Source organism: Babylonia areolata, chromosome 30 (assembly GCF_041734735.1).
Source record: "Babylonia areolata isolate BAREFJ2019XMU chromosome 30, ASM4173473v1, whole genome shotgun sequence".
NCBI lineage: Eukaryota > Metazoa > Mollusca > Gastropoda > Neogastropoda > Buccinidae > Babylonia > Babylonia areolata.
Genome location: NC_134905.1, coordinates 7,747,309 through 7,759,930, shown reverse-complemented (window position 1 = coordinate 7,759,930; position 12,622 = coordinate 7,747,309). Strand labels below are relative to the sequence as shown.

The 12,622-nt window shown below is 40.5% G+C and overlaps 1 protein-coding gene across 1 annotated transcript; it reads right to left on the bottom strand.

Moving 5' to 3' along the window:
• Positions 1–2,878: 2,878 nt before the first annotated feature.
• Positions 2,879–12,461, bottom strand: LOC143275457 (thymidylate kinase-like). Its single transcript, XM_076579598.1, has 5 exons — positions 12,251–12,461; positions 10,672–10,780; positions 8,963–9,053; positions 6,580–6,768; positions 2,879–4,534 (listed from the first exon to the last, which is right to left on the bottom strand). Exons 1-5 carry the CDS (start codon positions 12,384–12,386, stop codon positions 4,424–4,426), a joined length of 636 nt encoding a protein of 211 aa, XP_076435713.1. The 5' UTR covers positions 12,387–12,461; the 3' UTR covers positions 2,879–4,423.
• Positions 12,462–12,622: the final 161 nt, after the last annotated feature.

Here is a 12,622-nt window from a genome sequence, read left to right as displayed (position 1 = left end):
TGTCATATAGACAAGTTTTGAAATGGAGACCGGACGTTCACATTGCGTGTACGTGCTTTGATGATGTGTGATAGTTTATCTGGTGTCAAAATAATGGAGTTTTACAAAATCTGGCATCTTTTTGCAGTCACTGTCTTTGTTCTTCCATTCTTTAATTTTCATGTTTGTGCTTTGTAAGCTGTGTCCTGTAAACTGCTGTTGAAAGAGATGAATAATTTTGAACAGTTTGTGATATTTTATAAGGCATCTTCTTTGCCATCCTGTAATATGCAAAGGTCTATCAGACTCACTGCTATAATCAGTCTAATGCAGTTTTTATTTCTACAATCACCAGTATGCGTGGCAAGACAAATTCATTGCTGTAAAGATGATTCACTATGCATCGCAGCATGTGCTATTAATGGACATAGATCAAATGAATATCTGTAACTTATTGGAAACAAAATTTTCATTTGGAGTTTCCTCGGATTTTTTAATAGAATCTTTTTTGTTTTGTTTTGTTTATATTTTCAATGTGCCTTCCATTGCCCAAGTGTACTGCTCAGAGATCATATTCTATTTATTCGTCTACAGCATGCTTTTTTTAATTTTTTTTTTATCACTGTTGGGATGGAATAAAACTAAATGAAATGAACCAGTGTGTCTGTCACTGTGTATGTGTGAACTGAATTGAACTAAAATTCTGTGTATTAGACATGTGTGGTGTGTGTGTGTGTGTGTGTGTGTGTTAAACAAATAAAATGAAGTCAGCTCTGTGTGTGTGTGTGCGCGCGTGTGTGTATGAGTGCGCATGTATGTGACAACAATTAAATCAGTGTGTGTGTGTGCATCTGTGCGTGCATGTGAGTGCACACTGTGTGTGTGTGTGTGATAAAAATGAAATCAAGCAGAGTGTGCATGTCACTGTGTACATGTCAATTTGTGTTTTCTTCAGTTTAACGTCTATTCACTATAAGTGTTTTTAGACAGAAAGGGGTAAAGTAGTGTATAAAGGAAAGGGAATGCATGTGAATATTAGTGTTAAAAAAATTAAAAAAAATTGTGTGTGTGTATGTATGTGTGTGCATGAGAACTATAATAAAATGAAATAAATCTAGCAGTAAACATGAGCGAGAGATGGCAGAATACAGAAAAAGATCAACACGATGTGTTCTGAAAGGAGAAACTACCTCGTACCATCAAGTCAAACACACACACACACTCTCATAGTGGAGTGATGGCCTAGAGGTAACACGTCCGCCTTGGAAGCGAGAGAATTTGAGCGCGCTGGTTCGAATCATGGCTCAGCCGTGGATATTTTCTCCCCCTCCACTAGACCTTGAGTGGTGGTCTGGACATCAGTCATTCGGATGAGACGATAAACCGAGGTCCCATGTGCAGCATGCACTTAGCGCACGTAAAAGAACCCACGGCAACAAAAGGGTTGTTCCTGGCAAAATTCTGCAGAAAAATCCACTTCAATAGGAAAAACAAATAAAACTGCACACAGGAAAAAATACCAAAAAATGGGTGGCGCTGTAGTGTAGCAACGCACACTCCCTGGGGAGAGCAGCCCGAATTTCACACAGAAAAATCTGTTGAGATAAAAAGAAATACAAATAATCTGGAACTAGTTAACCCATGATTTATTTACATAAACCAATCACAGAGCCAACAGCAATGTACATCACGATGTTTCATTACATGTCAGATACATATTTATGCTTAAATTAGACGACAAAACAATTTCAATATTGCATCGGTGGACAATTTGTTTTAGTGAAAAAAAAATAAAGAGAAGAAAAAGAAAGCATTAACAAAACAAACATCCAGACAAAAACAAAAACAACTGCAGAAAATGATGATGGTGATGATGATGGTGTGAGTGTGTGAGAGAGAGAGAGAGAGTGTGAATGTGTGTCTGATGTGTTCAATGTAAAGCACTTTAAGAGTTTTGAAAAGCGCAATAAAAATGTATTTCTACTATTATAATTTCTATTAAATAGGTAGAGAAAGAGTAGCCCTTTGCTGGGCACCAGATGGGGGAAAAAAAAGAGTGCAAGGAAGACCAAGAACTGTTGAAAAAGAACTTAACGAAAAAGGCTGTACCTGGGAGAAACTATAATTACGAAAAACAAAGACAGCACCAGAATGGCAGCAGTTAAGATCTCTGGTTGCAGGAAAAAACAAAAAACAAAAAAACACACAAAAAACAAAAAACACATTTACGGAGTTGCAATCATCATCAGTGACCACTTAGTCAATCTTTACAAGTTTCACTCAATCGTCAATGCCCACACTGTCACAGTCACCATCATTTACGTTTGTTAATTAAAATCATCTGTTACAGATTTCCAACGGAGAAAGAAATCACCACAACCCTTCTACAAGAAAAACAAAATGTTAAGACTTTTCTTTTTCTTTCTTTCTTTTTTTTTTTTTTAAAAGATGACTGCAATAAAACATCAGCTGGAATCTGACATGATTAAAAAAACAACGAAAAAAACAAAACACAGTACACAGCCATCAACTGTGTAGTCCCAGTCTTCCTGTCTGAACCCAAAGTACAGTTCATGGCATGAGCTGTCAAGGACAAAAAAAAACCAAAAACAACGAATGAAAAACCCAAAAACAAACAAACAAAAAATAAAATCCCTGATGGGGCTTGATTCTGTTTCTTCCCAGAAGTCAGTTTGCACAAGAGCCCGTCATGATTTGAATGTTGACACTTGTAATACGATCAAGCACACAATGTCCAATCTGAATCTTGACACTTGTAATAAGATCAAGCAGGCAATGTCCAATCTGAATCTTGACACTTGTAATAAGATCAGGAAAACAATGTCCAATCTGAATCTTGACACTTGTAATAAGATCAAGCAGGTAATGTCCAATCTGAATCTTGACACTTGTAATAATATCAAGCAGGCAATGTCCAATCTGAATCTTGACACTTGTAATAAGATCAAGCAGGCAATGTCCAATCTGAATCTTGACACTTGTAATAAGATCAGGAAAACAATGTCCAATCTGAATCTTGACACCAGTGAGAAGATCAAACCAACACAGCCTAATCTGTTGTTGCAGGTACATCTTTGCTCTTTTTTCCATTATTATCCTCTATTCCATCTTTGCCCTCAATAAACCAGTTTGAAACACACACACACACACACACACACAATCAAAACCAAAAAAACTCATTTCACACAATGTCATCAGTTAAAATGAATCATTACACACACAAACTGCAGAACACACAATGGCATAACTCATCCTCAATAATACAAGATTTGTGTGCTGCAGACAAATGGTGCTAATAAAAAACAAACAAACCCAGCTTAACCCTTCTGCTGACCAGAATGCCTGTCAGTGAGGGGCTGTAGCCTGAGATCACACAGAGCCTACAGGTCAGGATGACCACATCACCACTCTTCATCTGGACCTTGACCTCTTGGACTGCGTTACTTTTAACCAGCAAAGTTAGCTGCACCAATTAAAAGTGTGCACAACAAAAACAGCAGCTGCACTTCACGGATCTCACTTCACCAAGATTCAGCAATCAAGGGGTTAAAAATGAATCACTACACACACAAAAACTGAATGACACACGATGTAGTAACTCCTCCATAACATGATGGTTGCAGGTTATAGATAAAATGGTGTTCAAAATAGCTTAATCAAAATCAAAAATAAAAAGGAAAAAAAAGAAAAAAAAAAGATGTGCACCCATCACCAATCATTAGTGCTGTCTTCATGTACACCCACAGTTCCTGCAGGGGGAGGGAGGGGTGGCGGGGGTGGCGGCGTTCAATGCTTTGTTGCATGACACTTGATCACATAACTCTTCCTTAACATGACGCTGTGGGCTGCAGGCCCATGACTTCTCTCACTTTGAGAGAAATCGTCGGCTTACGTGGGCTACACTTAAGTGTATTCAAAACAGCCTAATGAAAAAAGAAAAAGAAAAAAGAAAGGCTACACAAATGCATTAAAAACAGCCTTATAAAAAAAAACAACAAAAAAACAAAAGAAAAAATAAAACAGCTATACTTTAATGCATTCGAAACAGCCTATTTAAAAAAAGAAAAAAGAAACTAAACATGAATGCATTAAAACAGCCTAACCCAACCCCCAAGCTACACATGAATGCATTCAAAACAGCCTAATTTGACCAAGAAAAAAAAAAGGGTTACATAAAAATGCATTCAAAACAAACAAATTAAAAACAAACAAAAAAACAAAACAAACAAACAAACAAAAAAAAAAACGGTGACAGGTTAATGCATTCAAAACAGCCTACTTCACAAAACAAATTTTAAAAAAAGCTACACTTAAAATACATTCAAAAACAGCCTAATTAAAAAACAAAACATAATAATAAAAAAAAAAAGAAAAAAAAAAAAGGATAAAACCATGGATCCATCCCCCAACATGAGCAGCGGCATCATACCCACAATTCCTGCAGCGAGTCGTAGCGCGCCTTGTTCACGACGTTCATGGCACGCTCATACACCTCATCCCCCAGGTCTCCCACAGACTGGCTGGCGTCCAGCGTCTGGTGAACAACGACACAAACACACACAGCTTCACATCAGTTCTGTTCTCAGTTTCAGTGTCAAGGTATCCGAGCATGCAGCTTCAGTTTCTAAAGGAGTCACTGTGTTCGGACAAATCCATGATATACGCTACGCCACATCTACGCAGATGCCAGACCAGCAGCGTAACCCAATGTGCTGAGTCAGGCCTAGAGTGCATGCACATTTGAGTACCTATCTGAGTGGATTTCTGATACAGAATTTTGCCCCTCTTGTTGCCATGGGATCTTTTACAGTGCACCAAGTGCGTGCTGCACACAGGACCTCAGTTTATCACGCACTTGGAGAAAAAAAGAAAAAGAAAAGAACAAAAAATCAAATAAAATAAAAGAAGCAGTTGCCTGATATACACATGTAAATACAGTCAATGCAATGGTCAAGTCTTGAAAACGTGTCTGTGAGGGTCTGGTTCGAATCCCACTCTCGTCCTTTCTCCCAAGTTTGATTGGAGAATCAAACTTAGCGACGGGTGAAGGGTGGAGATTTTTACGATCTCCCAGGTCAACATATGTGCAGACCTGTTAGTGCCTGACCCTTCGTGTGTATACGCAAGCAAAAGATCAAATATGCACGTTAAAGATCCCGTAATCCATGTCAGCGTTCGGTGGGTTATGGAAACAAGAACATACCCAGCATGCACACCCCCAAAAACGGAGTATGGCTGCCTACATGGCGGGGTAAAAACGGTCATACACGTAAAAGCCCACTCGTATGCATGCGAGTAAGCGTGGGAGCTGCAGCCCACGAACGCAAAAGAAGAAGAAGAAGAAGAAACTTAGCGACGAGTCATTCGGAGGAGATGATAAACCCAAGGTCCTGTGTGCAGCACACCCTTTGCGCACTGAAAAAAAAGTGGAACACATGACAATGATAGTGTTGTCCTCTGGCAAAATTGTGTAGGTACACAGATATGCATGCACTCAAGGCTTGACTAAGTGAGTCGGGTTAACTCTCTCCATACGAACGGCGAAAGAGACCGAAAGAGATGACGTTAACAGCGTTTCACCCCAGTTACCATCATCACACTATTGCAAGCGGAAGGCTCTTATACTGAAGACGTGAATGTTGACAAAGAATACCACAATTCTGATGACGGAAGCTAAAGGTTGGGTCATTCAGACACCCACTGGACATCCATGTTCTTGAAGTGAAAGCGAGGCTGAAGTCAGTGACAAGATGGCAGAGGAAGCTGTGCTGGTTCTCTTTAACTCGGACACTGAAGACGAAGATTTTAGTGGATTCAGTGAGCAGGATGACGTTGAATAAATGTGACTATCCCTAAATTATGGATCTTATTTTTGTTGTGTTTATTTATTATTTTTTTGTGGCACTAGCAGTATTTTCGCTTGCTTTTCTTTGTGTTGTTTCCCGCTTGTGTTTATTTCATAACCTACAGTATCGACAGCTTTTCTGTAGTATCAGTATGTATTCCGGTACCGGAAATAAGTGCGGCTTAATAGCCGGTGCGGCTTATGTATGTATAAAGTTCAATTTTTTCCTAAATTGAGTGGGTGCGGCTTATATACCAGTGCACTCAATAGACCGAACTTTACGGTAGAATGTTACTGTAGTTCACATGTCAGGACCAAGGTATGAAAAGACATTCTGTCTTTATAATTTCTTTTCACAGTGTGGGATATAAAGAAGGAGATTGGAAACAAGAACATACTCAGCATGCACACCCCCGAAAATGGAGTATGGCTGCCTGCATGGCAGGGTAAATAAACAAAACGGTCATGCACGTAAAATATTATATGTCTGTCTGAGAGTGGACATGTGCGTGACTGAAACCTGATTGAATGACACAGGAAACAAATGATGAGCACCCAATGGCAGCAACTACCCAGGTACACAGCCTATTGTGCAAATGATTACGTGTTTGTCAAGCGCTTAGAGCTTGGTCTCAAACTGTGGATAGGCAATATATAAGTACCCGTATCCGTAGAAATGAAGCAGAAAAAAAATAAATTCATGAAAATTAAAAAAAATGAAAACATAAGCTCACAGTCCAGGTAGGGTCTTTCAGCTCTTGAAAAATTGACGCCACTTTTGTCTGGAAGTCGCGGTTCTCGTAGCGCTCTGTGCCAAAGTCTCCGCGCTCGGCTGCCACTTCGGAACTGACCTGAAGGTAAAACACCTGGTCTGGCCGTAGCAGGCCGACTTCTGGCTGCCGACACCACTGCACGCTGAAATTCTGCACACACACAATGGTAATTATGACAGCAATGAATAATAACTACAATGTATTGTAGCAATATCAACTATAATCATGTCAGGGTTCCCACAGATATGACCTATCAAAATCCCCCCCCCCCCCCACCCCGATCAGACTGAAAATTTTCCACACCAAACTCAAATTCAAAGCCAAACAGAATCAGTCTGCTACATCATCATCATCATCATCAGTCTCATATCCCTAAGTGGGGTTGTGGAGGCACCACTGATGACTCTGACAAAATTCCGCCATCTGTCTCGGTTGTGGGCTGCTCTCTGCGACTCGGTGAAAGACAGGCCTGTCCACTTCCCGGATGTTATCTTCCCACCTCTTCTTCTGTCTGCCTCTTCGTCTTCCTCCTGGCACTGTGCCTACCCCTTGCAGGGTTTTTTTGGTTTTTTTGCTGCCCCATCATCAGCACCGTTTCAGTGGCATTACTCCCACGCCACTCATTTGGATTCCCCCATACACGGCAACACCCGGGTTCATCCGTTGCAGTTCCAGCGTCGGCAGTCCACAGGGAACCATCGATGTTAGGTCGCCAGGAGGCCACACACCAGAGGAGACCCTGCACTGCTGCTGAGTCACTTCGGTGGTGTTCAGTGGTGCCTGTTCTGTTTTAACGTACTTAGGACACCACCTACTAAGCCCCCTACTAACAACAATAATGGCTTAGTCGCGGAGCCAGACTGAGTGAGCGTCCCTCCCAGAGTGGAGACCGCCACCACGTCCCTCAAACAACAGCCACCCATGACTCTGCCGACACTGACGACATTGACAGGACTCACCCCAAGTATTGCAGGGTGGTTTTTGTCAGGCCTGATGATCATGTTCCTAAACACGTATACACCGCAAACAAAGGCAGCTAACTCACACAGGAATTTCGGCTTTGCCAACACGTCAATTCAAAGTAAAAACCGGCTGATTTCAGTGTGTTTTGTTGTAATTTTTATCACATCAAAATGACAGGGAAGCCTGCAAATTCTCCAGGACTGAACAGGTTAACAATACATGTACTTTAGCAAGCACAAGATACAGGAATGTGAAAATATTGAAGAAAAAACAACAACAATGGTTTAATAAAAATACTGTTTGAACAAGCAGGCACACAATTACATATATTATGATACAAGTAAAACAAACAAAAAAGATCTGATGAAAATATCCATGTGATATGCAGGATGCTCCAACATAGTCTAAGTCTTAAGATACAAACATTAATCTACAGTATCATTTACAGATATTATACGATTTTCCCATAAGTTAACACACACACACATACTTCAACAGTTTCCAAATTATATCAGTAATAAAGACAGCCAGAATCAAAAACCTTTACTTACCAGGGACATTTTTAAAGACATTTAGTGGTATTTGAAAAGAAAGGAAAAAAAAGAAACGCATGAACGAGATATTTTACAAGTTCTTTAACCCTTTCACCACCAGTCAATTTAGAGTAGAAAATTCCCTTGTGGTATAAACACAGAAAAGACAGAAGCTAAGAATAGCTGGGGATTCCCCCTGCGATGTATTGAAAATATGGCCTATCCTTCCACCGAACATTAAGAGCAGTAGGTTCATGGATAACAGACCAATGAATGGTCACCTATTGGTGACATGGGCCCTCTACCACACCTGTGCATAAATGCAAGCTTGGCGGTGAAAGGGTTAAAACCTATACAAACACTGTAAGCACAACTACAAAAAACTGGAAAATGCTGGAGTTGTACATCAATGTTGGATACTGACTGACAAATGGTTGAGTATGCCGAACCATTTTATCGCTGAAGAGGACAGATGTTTCATTACATTTTCATCGGCAGGTCAATATCGGATATGCTTCTTTGTCGGCTCGGACATCTTGTGTGACAAACTTCTGCGACAAGTCTGTACTCCATGAACATACCTGTTCAATCAGAGCAAGGCCATAACAGGAGGGTTTTTATAATTGTAACATACTGATATTGAGTGAAAATACATTGTTCGTTTTTATCATAGCTGGTTAACAACTTTAGACTGACTTGACCTGGAAAAATGCACTGACCATGGTTTAAAAGTCCCATTCAGAAGAATACAAATGTCCTGTTATATCAAGGCGCGTCAGGACATTTCTCCTATTGTGTATATGTGGATGTACACCCCTGAAAAAGGAAACAGAACACAGCCAACTCACGGGTTTGGCAGAAGAGAAAGCCACGCCAGAAAAGGAGTAACGGTCGACGACCAAGGTCATCCCAGATTTCAACAGCTCTTTCATCTTGGGCCTGCACAGCAGAAGACAACGGCATTGAAAAGTCAATTGTTTCAACTTCAAATGGCTCAAGTCAGCGCTCACTAGTGGGTTGTCATTCCAGAAAGTCATTCATGGGCATCACCAATATCGATGCAGACAAAATGTTTGTTATGAGTTCGTCGGAAAAAAACAACAACCAAGGAATAGTGAACCAAAACTTTATTCAACTAAGGTCTCAAGGCCTGACTAAGCGTGTTGGGTTACGCTGCTGGTCAGGCATCTCATCTGCTTGGCAGATGTGGTGTAGCGTATATGGATCTGTCCAAACGCAGTGATGCCTTCTTGAGCTACTGAAACTGAAACTCAACTAAGACATTGTAATATTCTGCAAGTTTAGGTTTACAAATGGAGTTATCAAGCACTGGAACATTCTGAATACTAACAATAAAACTGCATATAATCTTAAAAAATCTGCTTGATAATGATAGTAATCCCCAAATGCAACAGTTTTCAATGTTTTGATGAGTAGGACTTTATTTTCATTGATGATAAAAATTAAAAAGAAATTAGAGCAGGCATGCAAAGCAAACCACTGAGAAATTATGCAACAAGAAGGGGCATACAATTAAAAGGACTGAGAGGCCCAAATAATTAGCCCCTACTACTACTACTAGTATTACTGCATGATGGTTTGTGATGAATAGTGGCTAATCATTTACAATATAACAGCAGCATTTTCCTCTAAATTATCAGTCTATTCACTATGTCGAACAACCATACTCACCAACACATTCCTCATGTGTGTATATGAACTATCAATTCAAAATCCGAGTCCACATAGGGATCGGGAAAGCTCTGCTTAAGTTATAATAAGCCTAACACTAACAGTTACGACAATCCGACTACAAGATAATTGTTATTCCAGCCTACAGTACAGGTCTCAATAAAGCCATACTGTGATAAGGAAATTTTCTTCCTAAAATTATGTTTAAGTAACATACTTAACTGTGACCCACTAGTGCAGACTCCGGCAGGGGTCCGATTCCTGTCCTGTGCAAACTACTATCCGCCTATGCGGAGAAAACGAAAGTAGCTACGGCCGATAACCTCCCGTAGTAGGTTACCTCCCCATTGCATCCCTAGCACCTTCTTTTTCTGGCAGCCATCTTGACAAGGTAACTAAGGGAGTCCAACACTAGAAAAAGAATGACACTTTATCAGTTAAGGTTCATGACAGCAATACTAGCCCTCTTTTTTCCCTTTATCTGACTTCACCCAAACCCCATGTCTAGTACCCCACCCATTTTCCACATGCAGTAAATCATACATGCATGTGCATGTGCATGTGTGTGTGTGTGTGTGTGTGCGCGTGCGTGCATGGACCAATACATATGTGTGTGTACATAATGTGTGTGTGTGTGTGTGTGCGTGTGAGCGCGCATACATGTTTATATGCATGCATGTGTGTGTGTGTGTGTGTGTGTGTGTATGTGCTCGTGCATGTGTGTGGTCAGTTCTGAAATGATTTCACAAATTATGTCAAAATCAGCTAGCTGAAGTAGACAGACAATACATTAACCACAGAGATGTCTTACATGAAGTGGGCAGACTATGATTAATATAAATCAACCCAAGAGAAGATAACTCACATGGCCTCCCAGCGGTTGGCAGCGAAGAGCAGGTGCACTGCATGATCTTCGATCTGACAGGACTGCTGCAGGTAGTTGTTGATCATCATGCCGATGGGCGTTGTCCGATCTGAAAGTTGTAACAACCAGGTCATGACTTACAAAAGTTAGTTACACCAGTGGTTATGATGTCAAACATCACAATCTAACTTGTAATATCATGCAAAGCAATACTTTGTAATAAATATTCAAGTTTACTAAAACACAAAATATCTAATCATCTGCTGATATTAAGTGATATTGATGTGACAGTACACTGATTTTACTTTATTTATATATATATATATATATATATATATATATATATATAATTATGATGGATGGATTATAAAAATGAACACCTGCAATTACAACATTCCTGACTGCAGGACGCAGTACAGATGTCTTTCTTCCCCTGTACCATCCCGGAACAGAACACTCTGCCCCAGGACGTTGTCACAGCAGTCACAGGACTGCTTCAAGCAATGACACAACAAAGTAGACTTAACCCCCCCCCCTCCCCTATACTACCCTCCATCACTTTTGTTTAGTACACCCCCTCACCTCCTCCACCCCCATACCAGCTAACAAGTCCACGCATCCCCACTTTTTTTTTCTTTTTTTCTCTTTGATAAAGTGTCATAGAAGCCTAGGGCTGTGCTGGTAGCCAGACTGGCCAAGCTGGAGATGCGAACACACCAGTGGACTGCGCCCCATCTCCCTTATCAGTTAAGAGTACATCCCTCGGTAGCCCAGCTGAACTGCGCCCAACGGCAGCCTCCCACAACATCACAGTTTTCATTGACATACTGATGGTCATCAAGTGGAAGAAAGATGAAGATTATCATGATTGATGTCAAATTTCCATGCGCATTTGCGCTTCCACCAATTTTCGGTTTGTCCATTGATACCTTAAACTTTAACCATAAATAACAAAAATATATAATGTCAATACCATGCTGTGTCCCTTTGTGAATGAATCACGGAATGTAAATGTATACATGTCTGCAAAGTGTAAATCATTTATTGTAGCATTCGTGGTTAACTTACGTTGAACTCTGCCCAGTCTGGGAACAAGTCAACATACGCCTGTACATTTGCTTGTCTTGATCTGTAAGGTTTGACTGTGTCCCCGTCAATGGTGTCTGTTTTCGTCGATCAGCTGAGTTCAGTTCTACGTGTGTAGTCAGTGTACTAAATCTATCAACATGTGTGGCAGGCATGGATAGCTAAATAAACTGTGTAGCATTCTTAGGCTGCTCACAGGTGGGGAGATTTTTCGAATGACGATTCGTAAATTAAAATTAGCTGGTGTTGATACTGCAATGGAGTCTACACAGTCTGTCAACCTTTTCAAGTGTTCGGTGATCCAGATAATTTTGGGCGAGAGAAACAACTGGTTCAAAAGTCGAACGTTTTTCTCACACGGACAGTATCAGTGACAAATTTTCTGTCCCCAAGTGCCCCCAGTTTTGCAAATCTGTACAAACGTGTTACAGTTAGTTATGAAATTGCTTTGAAAGAATACTTTCAACGGAGCACACGATTTCGTTCAGCTCACCTGGGAATTTCATGAGTTGTGCCTTCACACCATCTTTGTTGAGACGATCAACCAACAACTCGCATTGTGTTGATTTTCCGCTTTTATCACAGCCTTCAAACACGATGAAAGCACCACGGGGATTAGAAGACGACATCTTTCGTTTTTGGTGAAACGATGTGAGTCTTGCGCCAAAGAGAAAAGCGTAAGTTGGCGCCAAATACCTCGAGATCATCGCGAGAACTTTAACAGGGAGAGAAGACCCGCGCACAAACCAGAAGGTTGTTGGGCAATCATGTGATGACACAGTCAATATATATGTATATAATTAAAAAAACAACAACACCTTTTCCATGTTTATATCAACAAAGTATGTAGATATACTGATGCGGT

Coding starts and splice junctions, on each gene's coding strand:
- LOC143275457 (XM_076579598.1), bottom strand. CDS start 12,386: ATGTCGTCTTCTAATCCCCGTGGTGCTTTCATCGTGTTTGAAGGCTGT. Junction 9,054..10,671: donor GCCAACCGCTGGGAGGCCAT/GTGAGTTATCTT, acceptor TCTGCTGTGCAG/GCCCAAGATGAAAGAGCTGT. Junction 6,769..8,962: donor CTTTCTCTTCTGCCAAACCC/GTGAGTTGGCTG, acceptor GTGTGTGTGCAG/AATTTCAGCGTGCAGTGGTG.